Source organism: Sinocyclocheilus grahami, unplaced genomic scaffold, assembly GCF_001515645.1.
Source record: "Sinocyclocheilus grahami isolate Dianchi unplaced genomic scaffold, SAMN03320097.WGS_v1.1 scaffold108.1, whole genome shotgun sequence".
NCBI classification, from domain to species: domain Eukaryota; kingdom Metazoa; phylum Chordata; class Actinopteri; order Cypriniformes; family Cyprinidae; genus Sinocyclocheilus; species Sinocyclocheilus grahami.
Genome location: NW_015505287.1, coordinates 1,137,749 through 1,154,999, shown reverse-complemented (window position 1 = coordinate 1,154,999; position 17,251 = coordinate 1,137,749). Strand labels below are relative to the sequence as shown.

The 17,251-nt window shown below is 37.7% G+C and overlaps 1 protein-coding gene across 1 annotated transcript; it reads right to left on the bottom strand.

Annotated features, from left to right (window-relative positions):
- Window positions 1-311: 311 nt before the first annotated feature.
- Window positions 312-16,529, bottom strand: LOC107588835 (periodic tryptophan protein 2 homolog). The gene is made up of 21 exons (XM_016277064.1): window positions 16,396-16,529; window positions 16,072-16,184; window positions 15,763-15,857; window positions 14,628-14,727; window positions 14,378-14,521; window positions 13,315-13,450; window positions 12,924-13,195; window positions 12,627-12,770; window positions 12,243-12,313; window positions 12,021-12,157; window positions 11,800-11,948; window positions 10,896-11,043; window positions 10,459-10,609; window positions 10,165-10,345; window positions 4,877-5,024; window positions 3,295-3,403; window positions 3,095-3,160; window positions 2,732-2,950; window positions 2,485-2,635; window positions 1,628-1,702; window positions 312-1,541 (listed from the first exon to the last, which is right to left on the bottom strand). Exons 1-21 carry the CDS (start codon window positions 16,411-16,413, stop codon window positions 1,364-1,366), a joined length of 2,805 nt encoding a protein of 934 aa, XP_016132550.1. The 5' UTR covers window positions 16,414-16,529; the 3' UTR covers window positions 312-1,363.
- Between the last annotated feature and the right edge of the window lie 722 nt (window positions 16,530-17,251).

Here is a 17,251-nt window from a genome sequence, read left to right as displayed (position 1 = left end):
ACATTTTAAGACTTTTTAAGGACCCGCGGACACCCTGTTTAGAACATGAGGGTGAGATTTTTGTGTGAACTATCCATTTAAGGAGACTTGTGAAGTCATTCAAAAGTCACTGAACATTCAATATAAAATACTAAAACATCTTTAAACTCTGATATCACAAGATAGTAGTTCATACCCTTTTGTGTAGGCAAGAGATTCGCCATCCAATTTTTGGTACAGATTCAAACGTTCTACTCTGAATTGACTACTTAATTTCACTATATCTTGAATTAAATGCACTGTTTCAATTTTGTGATATAAGTGAGTGGGGTAAAATAGTAGATTAACAGGGTGACTCTATTTGTCATGTGACCATATATTCACAAAGGGCTAATCATATACAGCTGTCTGCATTTTTCATGGTGTAAAGTTTAATACTTGGTGGTGAAATGCCCATGCACAAGATCATGAAGATTATTAATTGAATCCTTTCTCCCAGTATGCTTTGGGGTTAGCTGTTTAATCTCTCTATGCCTAGTGGGACAACTTACCCCACTCATCCCTACTTGTGCAGCCCTTATAGACCACTAATGTAAAAAGACCCACTGATAGAGACTCCGTAATCCTCAGGAATGTGAGATGGTTATGGAAATGATTGATGTTTCAAGCACCATCCTGTTGCACAGCAAATTTAAAGCATACATTATGGAAACAATACTGTGCATACAATTCTATGCAAATATTATGGTCAGTCTGCCATGCAGCCCGGCATGACAGCTGCTGCTGCCAAATGGGACATATATCATAACAGATATCCTTTGAGAAACACTGAGCTCAATGACAGCATTATTAGGCATGTAAAGAAGCGGTGGCGGCCTATTTCTATTTGAAAACAAGCCAATGAAACAAACTCCATGAACAATGTTTCTGTATTTAAATAAACATTTTCTCTATAATAAGATAAAAATCAGCTTTCTGTAGAAGCTAATTTCCACGACGATTAAACACAATTTTGACTTTTATCCCTTGCAATTGTAAATTAGCATCTGCAAGACAAAAAGTCAGCATTGTGAGATGTAAATTCAGAATTGCAAGGAAAACATCAGAATTTTGAAAACAGTTGCGATTACCTTTTTTTTATTACTTTGCAGAAACAAGCTTCCACATCTTTCATCGTACAAGTAGAAACAACACGTTTATTAACAGATGAGCCAATGTTAATTTTTTTATATTTAAAATCTAAACTGTGTCATGTCATTTCTAACAAGTTTGTAGGTGCTGTCCGTCTATGTTTACACTGACAAAATACATAAACCTGCACAATAACTGCTGCTTGTCCAAGTCCTGACCTGGCTCTGTTATGTTTCAGTTGAAGTGTTCATGATCAGATTTCTACTATTATAGACTCATTCATTATATTCTCCTCATCACCTCCGGAGTCCATTGCCACCTCCTCCTCTTCCTCCTCTTCATCACTGAGGGATTCTGCTGCTGTTCTTTTCATCCCTCTCTGTTTAGACAGAGCAGCAGCGTAACGAATGTTATAAATGTTCCAGTCGCAACTAGAAAGAAAACAAAAGTTATATTTAAAATTAATCCAGAAAGAAAAACTACCACCGTCTCCTTTTTAGAATTCTGTCAAGCTTACAGTTTGGACAGATCATCACTGTGTCTTTGGATGCTCTTCAGCAGCTGCTGTACAGTAGGCAATACAGCTCCAGATCTGAAAATGAGACACATGAACAGTCTTACAGAGCTCACCAACAACAGATAAAACACTGCAAAATAGGACATGAAACATTTCTCCTTTCTTTTCTGCATGGAAAAAACAGCTGTTCTGTCAGGACCACTATCGTCAAAGATGATTGACAATTAGCATACAGTTTGGATTGGCAGTATGGTTCCGTTCTGGGCAAGAACAGCCTAGCATGGATGAGAGCAGGGAGAGCAGCGATAACCCCCCCAGGGTAAACAGAACAGAACCAACATAAATGTATTCCAGATATCGTTTAAGTTCAATAATGTTATGTACACATTTTAGAATTAGTCTGATTCAAAAGAGAATCAGAAGGCTGAATCCTGACTGACAGAGGAGGAGTTGGGGATGGAGGAGGGTAAATAGCTATTGAGCAATGCGAAAACTGCTGATAATACTGAGGGACCTTATATATGAATGCTTAGATAGGTGTCGTATTCCCATAGGTTGATGGGGATCAGCTGAGAGTCAGCTGATGTGAGCTTGACTAATGTGACCTGCCAGAACTAACGGTACACTAGATTGAAATGAGGCGTTTAAACTATCAATTACCCTCAGGAGATAAAACTACTTTTTTTAGGTGCAATTTTTGCAAAACCCTATAAACAATGGGATGTAACAGCTTATTCCGTCTCTATGCATATTTGTGCCAAATTGCCAATTTAAGTGCAAAAATTTGCAAATATAGCTTAAGAACACAACAGCTTAAAATCAGTGTGAGTCATTGAGAAAAGAGCTATGCTGCTTACCGGTTCTTGAGCTTTTGTCCATGTAGGGTGAGCAGACACTGAGCCCAGCTGAGGTAGAACTGCAGGTGGTTGGACTTTTCCAATGTTGAGGCCACAAAGTTCAGAAGTTTATCCACATACACATCCGGCAGCGAGCTACATACCACTGTAACTGAAATGTCAAACAATAATAGGAAAATAATGACAACAAAATGATGTACTTTCAATATGTCAAGAATATATTTGACCATTTTAGGAGAGAACATACTTTGGTCATAAGGAACCGCCTCCAGAACCTCTCTTATGAGTGGCATTTCATTTAGCCGAAAAGACAGCAAAATGGCCGATGCCCACTCTTTTTTCTTCACCTGCTGCCGTATGCTTGCCGGCGTGACATCCATGTCTAGATCATAGGGGTCAAACACCAGTGAGGCGTCAAGAGAGTAGATCAGCAACCCTTCAGTGGAGGCTGCCGCCCAGCTGCGCCCTGAATGGAGAAGTAGTTCAAAACGTCCTCATTCCGTTCCATATTCAATAAAAATATTAGGAAGTCTGGATAAACATAATTTTGAATAGTTAATTATACTGAAATCTCTATCTGTGTGTTGTGCTGTAAAGACAAAAACTCTACCAGTAGGTGAAAAGCAGAGAGAGCTAACACGGATCTCTGGTTTAAAGCGTCTGGAGCTCATATCACCTGACAGATGAGGAGAGACGGGCATGAGCTGCATGCAAAAGCCAGTATATATTATATATGCAATACTACATTCAAAGCACTTAAAAATAAAATGCTCAGCTACAGTGATTGGCAGGTTTACTATGTGGACTCACCTCTCTTGACTCCAGGAAGACTGAGCTCGACTCCATCTCCATCTCCTGTGCCTTCATCCACTAAAGAGAGACTACCAAACTCTGTCATCTTACGCCTGTCGAGGAACTCCTGAGAAAAGAAGAACATGGCAGGATTACTTCATAAGCTAGAGTACAAGAATTATGAAATGCTAATTCAATGAATATTGCATGCTTATAAAAAAATAGAAAACTAAATTTCAAAGGGGTCGTGAACTGCATTTTTCTATTTTATGTTTCCTTAGGTGCACGTACAATGTTAGTATGATTTTCATCTTCGGAACACAAATGAAGATATTTTTTATGGATTCTGAGAGCTCTCTGACCCTCCCATAGACAGCAAGGGTCCTTACACGATCAAGGCTCAGAAATGTAGCAAGGACCCCGGTAAAATAGTCCATGTGACCATCAGTGGCTCAACCGTAATGTTATACAGCTACGAGAATAATTTGTGCGCAAAGAAAACAAAAATAACGACTTTATTCAACGATTCGTTTCCTCCGCGCCACCCTATAGCGCCATTTTGGAGAGTATCACATACGTAAACGCATGCAACGTATGTACGCGGATACGTTGTTTAAGTTCAGATCAGTATAAGGATCCTTGCTCTCTATGGTAGGGTCAGAGAGCTCTCGGAATGCATCAAAATTATCTTAATTTGGAAGGACTTACAAGATTGGAATGACATGAGGGTGAGTAATTAATGACAGAATTTTCATTTTTGGGTGAACTATCCCTTTAAGATTTCAGTGTTAACACCCACTGATGTGACTGGCTTAAATCTCTGCATATGAAATAAGTATGTGGAACTTGTACCATGTTACACTATTAGAGCTGCCAAGATAAACTAATCATGAAAAATGTTGATTACAGCATTATGTTTAGATCTACTTTTATTGCATCAAAGGTTGCAGGTCTGAGAACTGCAGCTGATCACAGACATGACTATTGAGTATACATGAAAGCAATGATCTCGCCACTACAACTCAATTTCTACACAAATACTAACATCCAGGGCCTGAACATAGCTTTTTGCCACACCTGCCAAATACCAAATAATCAACAATGAAATGACCAAATAATGCTTTACATAGTTAAAAATAAAGAGACACATTCCTAACATTAGGATCATTTGAAAAGTAATATTAGCTTTAGTCCAGTGATCATGTGGCATTTCTCATGCCTGTCAATTCACTAAAGCGTCAACAGGTGGGTCAAAGAGGCGATGATGAAGTAGTAGGTGTTGATTTGTGTTACCTCTATTTTGCAATAAAAACTCGAAGTAGAAAATAAGTCATTTTGGGAGCTTGATTTCAGTAAAAGCTATTTATGGACTAATGATGTTTTGAGTTCTGAAACGAACAGTACACTTCTAGATTTTTTTAGCACCTTTTATATGTCAAGATCAGTTCACAACCCGTTTATTAAGTAAATTATTAGAATACAATATGCTATTAAGAAATCCTTTTACTATTATCAAAATGGGAAGTTTTGTGTCATACTTTTTAATGTCTCTATATGCAGTGAATACAAACAAGTACGTTTGCTTAATAAGTGTGTGTACCTCCATAGCGTCCAGAGAGAGATTACAGGAGATCTCAAACTTCTTCATCAGAACATGTTCCTTGATGTTATAAATGCACACAAACTTTGACTGCCCACCTGCAAGGATTGATTCACCATCTGCTGAGTAGCACAAGGAGGTGAAGGACCTACAAATCAATTAGAGGAAATAAGTAATTAATGTCGTTTCTCACACATCTAGGTTCAGCAGGGTAAATTAGGTTTACCGGGGGTAATGTAAATCCAGCCAGTTGTTTACAAAATAACTGATAAGAGTTTATGTACTGTACATTATCCCACTTACTACGCGGCTACTTGCCACATAAGCTAATAATTAGGCACAAAAAGTTCACCACATTCATATAAATAAGGACATAAAATGCATTAAAAAAGCATTTTAAAATCTGTTTATTATCATAAATCCATTACAGTGAATAAAATCATTCTAGCAACAATATTTACTTCAGTACTTGCTTTATATATATACTTCAACAATATTACTACAGGCCTAATATTAAAACTGAAGTTCTCTGGATGCTTCAATAAACCTACCTGCAAAGCTACAGTACTGCTAAAAGTTTTAGGCACTTGTGTAAAAATGCTGTAAAATGTGGATGCTGTCAAAAATAATGTCATAAATAGATTTTCTTTATCAATTAACTTATATTAATGAAATTAAATCAAGATTTGGTGTGACCATCCTTTGCGTTTAAAGCAGCTTTTGCCCTCGGTGCACTTGCACATTGTTTTTCAGGTAGCTTTGCAGGTAGGTTTCTTGAAGCATCTTGGAGACGTTGCCACAGTTCTTCTGGATTTAGTCGATCTCCATTTGTTCCGTTTCTTCAGAGATCAGATCTCTGTGTGGAGCACTGGCTGTTGTCAGACTCCTTGTGCAAACAAAAGTCTTACTGGATTATTACAATTAACGGCAAAATGTTTGGAAAATGTTAACCGATATTTCCTACTGACAAACTACAGCAAAAGATAGAAATAACGGACTTAAAACCATTTTTTAGCTGGTGAAAATACTAGTGTTCTAATAATTTTGGTCACCACAGTGTACATATATATATATATGTATGTGTGTGTGTGTATATACATATACAGGTGCATTTCAAAATTTTAATATTTTTTTTGTAACTTGTTTCAAAAAGTGAACTTTTCATATATTTTAGATTCATTACATGTAAAGTAAAACAATTCAAAAGTTTTTGTTTTAATTTTGATGATTAGAGCTTACAGCTCATGAAAGTCAAAAATCCAGTATCTCAAAATATTAGAATATTTCCTAAGATCAATCAAAAAAAGGAATTGCAAAACAGAAGTTCAAGTTCTTTAAAGTATGTTCATTTATGCACTCAATACTTGGTCGGGGCTCCTTTAGCACAAACGACAGCATCAGTGAGGTGCGAGTCGTTTGACATGGAAGCGATCAGCCTGTGGCACTGCTGAGGCACTATTGAGCCTTCAGCTCGACTGTATTGTTGGATCAACTGTTTCTCATCTTTCTCTTGAAAATATCCCATAGATTTCATATGGGGTTCAGGTCAGGCATGTTTGCTGGCCAATCAAGCACAGTCAAATCATGGTCAGCAAACCACTTGGAAGTGGTTTTGGCACTGTGGGCAGGTGCTAAAGTCCTGCTGGAAAAGGAAATCAGCATCTCCATAAAGCTTGTCAGCAGATGGAAGCATAAAGTAAACACCAGCAGACGTCATGGCACCCCAAATCATCACTGACTTCGGAAACTTCACACTGGACTTCAAGCAGCTTGGATTCTGTGCCTCTCCAGTCTTCCTCCAGACCTTGATTTCCAAATGAAATACAAAATTTTCTTTTTCCTGAAAAGAGGACTTTGGACCACTGAGCAACAGTCCAGTTCTTTTTCTCCTTAGCCCAGGTAAGATGCTTCTGACGTTGTTTCTGTTTCAGAAGTTTTCCTGAAGATGTCTGAGTTTGGTGACTCTTGATGCACTGACTCCAGCTTCAGTCCACTCCTTTGAAGCTCTCCCAAGTGTTTGAATCGACTTTGCTTGACAGTATTCTCAAGCTTGCAGTCAACCCTGTTGCTTGTGCACCTTTTCCAACCCAATTTCTTCCTTCCGGTCAACTTTGCATTTAATATGCTTTGATACAGCACTCTGTGAACAGCCACCCCTTTCAGTAATGATCTTCTGTGACTCACCCTCTTTGTGGAGGGTGTCAATGATCGTCTTCTAGACCATTGCCAAGTCAGCAGTCTTCCCCATTATTGTGGTTTCAAAGAACAAGAGATACCTGGAATTTATTCTGTAGGGATAGTCATTTAATGAAACTCAAAAGTAGGCCTGTCACGATAACAACTTTTTGTTGTGTGATATATTGCCCCAGAAATAATTGCGATAAGCGATATTATTGTCATATTAAAGACCATTCTATCCCACTGAATATATAATCATAATGTAACAGCATAATAATGCAAGAAGGCCTACACACTTACAAATGACAACAAACTTTTAATTTTTAAGAATATTTAGATCATGGAAATTAAGTATCAAAATATAAGATACCTTAAAAAACCTGAATAAATAGTAAATAAACATTTTCTAACAAAAAGTGCAAAGTAACAAGTACAAAAAAAGAAAAATGCACAAAGAACTTGTATGGAGATTTTTTCCTGACCTTCTTTTCTCTGTAAATTAAGGGTGCACACTATTGCTGAGAAACACAATCACTACTTAGCAGTCAGATGTCCGTATGCACAAAGGCACTTAGACGAATATAAAAAGCTTAGTATACCGCGGCAGCCCTCGTGTGAAGACCGAAGAGTGTAAAGACCATTGACTCTACCGTTCGACTCCACCGAGCAGGGACACCGGCAAGGCACATAAGTATCACTTCTGAATCATTCTCTTTCCTACTACTTGTTCCCCTTCTGTTTTCAGTTTTTATAACCAATTCTTACTAGGTGTTTCCAGATCCCTACTATCACTACCACTCGCAAAACCATGCATCACACACTGTATGCAGTGCAATCCTAACAACCTGCGCACTTTGCCTATGTCTACTAATACACAACTTTCTTTTTCTATTGGTCTCTGGAATTGCCAGTCTGCTGTAAACAAAGCAGATTTTATTACTTCTATTACAAGTCATTCAAGACTAAACCTCACGGCCCTGACAGAGACGTGGATCAAACCAGAGGACAATGCTACACCTGCAGCACTCTCAAATAATTTCTCTTTTTCCCACTCCCTCCGTCTGACTGGAAGAGGTGGAGGTACTGATCTGCTTATCTCTAATGATTGGAAATTTAATCCTTTACCATCTCTGAGTATCACTAATCTCCTTCAAGCCATTTCTCCTGCAGTTGTATCTGCACTCACTCACATCGTTAACACATTCCTTCACACTGGTGTTTTTCCCTTAACATTTAAACAGGCTCGTATAACCCCACTTCTTAAGAAACCCACTCTTAACCCAACTCTTTTAGAGAACTACAGACCGGTTTCCCTTCTACCATTCATTGCAAAAACACTTGAAAGAGTTTTGTTCAACCAAGTCTCAGCCTTTCTCACACAGAACAACAATCTGGCTTCAGAAGTGGAAGCCCTTGCTTTCAGTTGTTGAAGCCCTAAGACTGGCAAGAGCGGCCAGATTCTCCTGTCAACCCTATTGGAAAATGGCATCTCAGGAACCGCACGCCAGTGGTTTGAGTCTTACCTCTCAGATAGGTCCTTCAAGGTATCTTGGAGAGGTGAGGTGTCCAAGTCGCAACATCTAGCTACTGGGGTGCCTCAGGGCTCAGTACTTGGACCACTTCTCTTCTCTGTCTACATGGCATCACTAGGTTTTGTCATTCAGAAACATGGCTGCAGAACCTTGCGTTCTGCAAGTGATTATTATTGCATATTATTGTGCCATCTCAAAGAGGCACAAAATCACTTTCACAGACTTTTTCATTAACTGTTCCCTCCTGGTGGAATGCTCACTCTAGCCCGGAGGTGATCATTCGATGAAGGAGTGGCCGGCGGGCTTGCGGCAACCACATGTGACGACCCCTGGCTGGACTCCGCTTCGTCTACGGTGAAAGCCGATCTGGCAATCCACAGCGTGAAGATGATGTATTCCCTCAGCAACCAGCACGGATCAGCTCCAGGCATGACGAAGCGGATATCGTCCTCTTTTGGAAGGCCAAACAAAGTAGTTTCGCTTTCACAACGAAACAAACAGCGGCGGCAGCAACAATACTACAGCAAGAATAAAAGTTACGCCTTCTTTCTTTGCGTGAACATTTGGGCGGCGTTATGCACATCTTTCCACATCGTGACGTAGATATGTGGGGGCTTGTTAGAACGAGCCGTTTTAGGTAGGCGTGGTTGACGCTTAACTTTTATAAAGAATATCTCTTTGGATTTGAGACTTTAGTCTTTGCAACGTCACAGATCTTCTTTATGCACCAAGAGCTTGTAATTGTAACACTCCAAAGAGAAAGGAAAAATTGAAATCGCATCATATGACCCCTTTAAGCTTTGCCAGTTTAAACATTTAAGAGCCAGAGGACGCGAGCTCACGCACGCAGTGAGAAGATTTGTGCATGCGTTCATCCAAAGTGCGCAAACCCGCGCCTCAGAACCCGTGCAAATATTAAGCTTTCTCTGAAGTATTGTTTAAATGGACAAATTCACACAAAGATTGTGTCAAAATGCCCATCTTGGTAAGTATCCTATAGCAGACATAGCCGGCTGAACGTACTGTATCAGTGCACTGGATCAGTGCATTCTCTTACAGCACTTTCTTAATATTAATCAAACAGCAACAACAAAGAAATCACTCACTGCTCTTGATTGAATAGCTTCTGTAACTTTAATACAGATTAATCTTTAATTTATAGTCAAATATGCAATGCTGTCAAATGATTAATCCAAATGATAAATAATGATTAACACACATTATATATGTATGTGTACTGAGTATATTTATTTATTTAATATGTATATATAAATACACACAGTATATATTTTGAAAATATTAACACATTTATATATTCATATTGTTATATTTTATATTATGTATAAATATTTTGAATATATAAACATTTTTCTTAAATATATACATGTATGTGTTTGTGTTTATATATATATATATATATATACACACACACACATACATAATAAATATACACACTTATTATGTAAACAAACTTTTATTTTGGATGCGATTAATCGTTTGACAGCACTAATATATATATATATATATATATATTTTTTTTTTTTTTAAATTATTTGTAACTATCTGTGTGTGACTTACTTTCCCTTGGCAGACTGTTTAGCAGTGATTTTTTCTGTTTCTTTACGGCCCATCTGCAGGTCATGGCGGCCAGCGATAGAGCCAGCCTGTCCTCCAGTCTGAGGGTTCCAGAATGTGATCTCACCATCCAGAGAGGCAACTGCCAACTCCTGGCCATCAGGACGATATGTTACAGCGAGTCCTGAATAAAGACAGGTGCCAGACATCTTTAAATAACACATAATTTTCTTTCCAAACCACCTGCTCTATTTCTCTCTAAACAGTTTTACATAAACGGTCACTTTGTGAACTTGCCATCAGAGGTGAGCCGCAAGGTCTCTTTGGTCTCCCAGCTGTCCAGCATGTCCCACAACCGGACTGTTTTGTCCCATGACACACTGGCAAGCACAGACTGGACTGGACTGAAGCACAAGTTGCTGACAGGACCCTCATGACCACTGAGCACCTGCTCCAGCAGTAAAGAGTAACAAAGACCCCAATTACATATCAAATTATGTTTGCACTGAAATTATTATTCTTGGCTGAAATGGAAAATGATGGACCCACTGGGACAAAAAGCAAATCTTAAGCCTAACTTTAAGTTTCATTTCTAGTATTCAACCATTTACAACAATCCATACTGTTTACTGACATATTGATAATTATACACAAAAAAAAAAATATATATATATATTACACACTGCACTTATCACATGATCAGAAACAAGCACAATAATTCGGTGGTATCTGACCTCTAGCAGTCTTCCAGTCTGCATGGACCATAGGAAGATCTCAAAAGAGTCTTGAGAACCTGCACACACCAACTCCCCACTACTGTCCACTGCCAGAGAGGAGAACTGAGCCGGTCGTGGAGACGTCATGGTACGGAAGTTCCGGTACCTGAGAAAACAGAATGAGAACAGAGAGTAAGAATAAAGAGAGAACAGAGTATTCAGCAGTGCAGAATGTGCATACTAGGAAACATTCTCTTCAAGCTATATTTCTACAAGCGATACCCTTACTACAAGTATGTGACAAGTACAGAGAGCTATAAATTGGAGAAATCTGCAAATAGTTGAGCAGTCTATTTTTTGACTCACAATCAATGAATTCAACACTCATGTTCTGAACATAGGATCAATAACAAAACCAAGCAAACTTTTTTGTTTTCATTTAGACCAAAACCAAACCCGAAAATAAAATGTATTTAGTAATTAATTAAATAATCACATTTATATTTACACATTTATATTATATTAAAAAGATAGTTCCACCAAAAATGAAAATTCTGTCATTAATTACTCATGCCATTCCAAACCTGTAAGACCTTGTTCATCTTCAGAACAGAAATTAAAATAGTTTTGATTCAACTGTCTGTTCACGACAGTACCACGCATGAAAGCTCTCCGATTTCATCAAAAATATCTTAATTTGTGTTCCGAAGATGAGTGAAGGTCAAATGGGTTTGGAATGACATGAGGGTGAGTTGACATAATTAACATTTTTGGATGAACTATCCCTATAATAACATGCCATAAGAGAAGCACAAAAAAATATGAAAATAAGGGTTAAATTCATAAACGTCACAGAGGAAACCAAAGTATGAAGTATTGTGCAACAGTGAATACATAGTTGGAAATGGATACCAGCTGATACCTGTGTAGGTCAAATGCTCTAACAGTGCCATCTAGCGAGGCGCTGACCACCACAAAGCCACTGGAGGTGAAGGCAACATTGGTGACACTGCTGGAGTGTTCAGTGAACGTCACAAAACAGAGGCCACTGTTGGTGTTCCACACTTTAACCTGGAAAGCAACAGTTTAACTGTATATCTCTTATTTATTCCCTCGACAAAAACCTAGTGGTAGAAGACTTACCTTCCCATCATCTCCTCCAGTAACAAGATACTGACCATCAGGTGAATAAGCCAAAGAATTCATGTTGTTGAAGTGTCCCTGCTGTTTGAACACGTAGGACTCACTCTGCCATTCCCAGACCAGCAGCTGGCCCAGACCTTTAACACGGGACACAAACAAGGCATTACAGTAAAGGACAGCACACTGTTGTGCTCTGATGAACAAACTGATTGAGAGCAATACCTGAACAGCCAAAGCCAATCCAGTCACCAGTTGGATTCATAGCAATGGTAGAAATCCTCTGATCTGAAATACTAGATGTGATATTATGCTACATTACAATTCAATAATCAGTATTCACAAACACCTGTGACTAAGACTGAAGATACATTAAAATACACAATACTCTGGTTGACAGGGATAGGCAAAAATTTAGCAAACTTCATTTCTTAAAACTCCCCTTTCACTCTATATAAAACATCTTTTTGTTGAATTGTCCTGGTGGGCTGCACACAATAGAATACACCGTGAACAGTGCAGTCTGATTCACGAAAAATAGCACTTGACTCCCCAGCCCTGCTGGAGATTTTTGGCAAATACAAGATTCACTGGAAATATATGACAAACCTGAGTGAGTGAATGAGGTCAAATTCTGGCAGCTCATGCAGGTGGAATGCTCCAGATGCGAAACCTGTCACAAGGATGTGTGTTTTCTTGTGGAAAGCTGCAGCTGTCAACTTGTTGAAATCACCCGCCTTGTTAAAATAGTGCCTGCAATAAAAGAGTTTTAAAATGTAATTACAGAGACAAGAGAGCATTTGCCATGTTTCATAATCAAAACACTGATTATGGTGTGAATACGTCGTAAGATTAGACCCACAGATGGAAGAAATAAGGATAGTTTCAGAGGGGGAAAAGACTCACTTGCTCCTCTGTGAATAACGGACATTTTTGATGCCTTCCACTTGTTTGGGTGTATCTGTGCTTCCTTTAATCACATCTCCTCTGGTCTCTCCATCCTCCCCTATAATTTCCTCAACATCATCATCATCTTTGTTTCCTTCCCCTTCTTCTCTCTTTTTTTTCTCCTCCTCCATCTTCTTTCTCTCAGAGTATTTTGGGCCATTCCGTAAGCCCTCGAGCTCAGTGTCACTTTCCCATACACACAAAGTGCCCTCTTGGCTCACTGTGTACATCTGTGAAAACAAATGAAACCGTTTATATGTGAGCACAGGTCATTACAGCAATGCAAAAACAAACTTTACATTCACCCCTGTACTACACAAATTCAGCAGACATTTTTATACATACGTACATCTAAGCTGTCCTTCTCAAAGAAACAGCCCACTATGATGTCCTTATGGCCACCAAGCGAGTAGTAGATTAGATTTGCCCATCTCTCAGCTCCAAAGATCCAGGTAGTCATGTCCTTACTACCAACAGCAAAGCACCTAGTTATTAGCAAAGGAGAGTGAGAGTTTAATCTGTCACATAGTGGTAAAATTCAGTCATTCCCACCTGCACTGTTTGCAGTTCGTTACATTACAAACACACAAGGTAATTCGTAAAAAACTCAGGGCTAGAGCATCATGTGGGAAACCAGCATTTAAAAATTTACCAAATCTCATAAACATTCATTTATGTTAATGCACTAAACAAATATTTATAAATGCTCTATAAGGATCCCTAAAATGAACAGTTAAGCTTATCAGAATGAATGAGAGTTCAACTTCAAGCAGATGATAAAAACATCAAAATAATCCACAAGCAATCAACATGGCTCCAGTCAATGAATTAACATCTTGTGAAGCGAAAAGTTACACGTTTGTAAGAAACAAATCCATCATTAAGACATTTTAACTTTAAACCATTGTTTCCAATAAGAAGTCCTCTATTCATAATATTAATTTCTCCAGTGAAAAAGGTGTCTCATCTGAATCAGGAGAGAAATATGCACAGATCAAGCAGTGTTTACAAACCAAAACAGGTCTAAACAAATATGTGATATGAGACGACAACACTGGATGGACTTTTTCAATAATGAATGTTATTACAGATTAAGGACTTCGCCAGAAGCAACGGTGTATGTGGATTATTGTGATGTTTTTATTAGCCTTTTGGACTCTCATTCTGACGGCACCCATTCAATGCAAAGGATCCACTGGTGAGTAAATGATGTAATGCTAAATTTCTCCAAATCCATTCCCATGAAGAACTCGTCTACATCTTGGATGGCCTGAGGGTGAATACATTTTGAACTGAACTATTCCTTTAAGAATAGTATAAAGTAAGAAAGTATAAAATGCACAATAAAAAGTGAATGCTTTTTGCAGCTGCATTCATACATTTAAGGATACAGAAAAAAAGCTGTTACGTACTTGGAATCATCTGTCCAGTCGATACATGTTGTCTCATCAAATGGTCCATAATAACTCTTGTCTAATGCAAATGCATTAAACTCTCGGTTTCTTCCAGGTGCATGATACATTAGAGCCACATTTTCCTTTGTTATCACAAACTTCCTTTAAAAAAACGAAGGAACACGACCAGGGAAAATTTCATAACTAAGAGCTGTTCATGCATAAAATCATATTATAAAGTTAATAAGTGCTGTGTGTAATAACTAACTTTCCATCAGGGGAGAAGGACACACTGTGCACAGGACTGTGGAAGTGATGATGGTGAAGTACTGCCCGAGTGACCAAGCTGACCAGTACGGCCGCTCCATCTGAAACACATTACTCAAACGGTGTTAAACACAAAACTCTCTCAGCAAAAAACTAACCAACAACCTGTAAAACCATATTTTTTCCCAACTTAAACAGTGAGGTTTAAAACTACACTTTTAAAATGCTTATATGTTCTCATTCATTATATTGTTTTTTCCTTTACAGATGATATCATTAGCATAACATATTGCATTGAAAGCTTAATTAAAATATTAGCATTAAATTCAAAATATCCCTTTTCCATCAAGTAGCATTTACTTGAGCAGCATTTCACAGCTGCAGTTTTGTGAAAAAACTGAGGATCCATGCTATCCAGCATATTCCAAAGTTTAAAGTCAAGTCATCTTTATTTATATATGCTATATATACACAATACAGACTGATTCAAAGCAGCAGCTTCGCAGTGTTAAACAGGAAAACAGCAGTATCAATTTTGGAAACTCAGCTATGGAAACGATTCAGATCAGTTTAGTGTTAATTTGATTCAGTTCATTAACTGAAGTGTCGATGTTGCAAAATTCTATTCAGCTATACAGAAGGAAATAGTGTCATCTTAATACAGCAAAGCGTGCTTCACTGGAACAAGTAAATCTGACCTTCTGTATAAATAATTTTAGATGGCAAGTGTCACAAATTTGCTAACAGAAAAGGTGCGGAAACTGTAACTGTAACAGAAACAACTGTAACTTCATTAGCAAAAATCAAACAAAGTGTGTACATCCAGCAGGCAAAAAGCTTAATGAGGGAGCTCAGCAAAAAAAAATCACATAAAAAGACCTGTTTATGGGCCTACTTTTGAATATCTGTATTGTCTAATGAAGAGCCATATAGCTTGAAATGTTACTGTTGGTGAGAACTCGTAATAAATCATTATTCCACTTACAGAATGATTATTATTATTTTTTTTTTTTGTGATATAATCCTTACACTGTTAACTCTTGGGTTTAAATTAGATGGAATTATTTTCAAAAGTGTCTTCATGTTTTTAATACCGCTTATGATTATGACAGGAAAAATGATGGACTTTTCCATACCTTCATCAATAAGTATGGCAAGATTCCCATCTGGAGAGATTCCCAAACAGCTGATGTTCTTTGTGGTGGACACTGGTAAGGTTTCTGATTTGTTACTGAAGAAATACAAAATGTCCTCAGTTGAAAACAGTATAACTTACAGAAATACAAAATGTCCTCAGTTGAAAACAGTATAACTTACAGAAATACAAAATTCCTCAGTTGAAAACAGTGTAACTTTCACTCACTAATGAGATAGCACTTTCAGCTTACAAACGCAGTTAGTCTGGCAATGAAATCAGTGTTATTATGAAAAGGACTGATACTCACTTTTTCAAATCAAAGACGGAGATGCGGTTGCCAACAGGACTGATGACAGAATTTCCATCTTTAGAGAAACAAAGGTTCCCATGGCGATAAAATGCCCCTAATAAGTTGGAAAACTAGAAGAAAACGCGAACACTTTGAGTTAAAATTTTCACTGTCAGACATACAGTCTGATTTAAGACAAACATTCTGCTTTATTTATGTTTGTTTAAGAATATTTCTCGTCAAAATAACCATGCAGGCAAAGTATCACACAAATGTCTAATAAAAAAAGCAATACAATTATTCACGAGAAGAACATCAATAGTAAAATGGTGTCTGTAATACCTTGTATGCAAACTTCATGTTTTCTGGGATGTTATATTACAAATTATCCAGTAAACATCACAAATCCATCGTTCTGCACGTGACAAATTCTAAATACATGAACGCACATGGGTTCAAAAATACTTCCGGGTCAATACCAAACTAAAAGCACCCAGCATCGGCACATAAAAGTCTCCCAGAAGTTATTGCGAAACATAAAATATAGTGACAATACGTAGGTACAAACGGCGGAGAAAAAGATACTTAATGTTTACATTGAATATGGAATTTATTTCACTCTTAATATGGTTTAATTTATCATTTGTAGATGTTAAGCTTCTTATGTTATATTCTTCCGTTAATGTTCCTGTGGCTCAGTGGTAGAGCATTGCATTAGTAGCGCGAAGGTCGTGGATTCAATTCCAAGGGAACACACATACTGATAAAAAAAATGTAGGCCCTATAGCCTGAATGCACTGTAAGTCGCTTTGGATAAAAGCGTCTGCTAAATGCATAATTTTAAGCAACTAACGTTACCTTTTTATTTATTAAAAAAGCACGTATACACATATCTAACGCGAGGTGTTATGTTGGTCTCTGCTAAATAAATTAATGAATTAATTAATAAAGTTTGTGCTTGAAATGAAAAGTTACAGTCATGTCCACCAGATGGTGTCTTGGCACAAATCAAAATCAAATCATTTCAACGTAAAACTCAAAAAAGAAATAAAAAACAACAAGATGAATTGATCTCGTTGTCACAAACCATATCACTTCTGTCTTTCGGTTTGTGAGTGTCTCTGATTAAAACGAATAATTTGGATCATATTAAACTCCTATTACCTGAACCCTGTTCTGTCCTCCAAGAGAACAGAGA

Excerpts from the sequence above, each read along its gene's own strand:
- LOC107588835 (XM_016277064.1), bottom strand. Across the intron at positions 12,771-12,923 it reads CGTTATTCACAGAGGAGCAA|GCACTATTTTAACAAGGCGG; the intron begins GTGAGTCTTTTC and ends CTTTTATTGCAG. Across the intron at positions 12,158-12,242 it reads GATTGGCTTTGGCTGTTCAG|GTCTGGGCCAGCTGCTGGTC; the intron begins GTATTGCTCTCA and ends CCCGTGTTAAAG.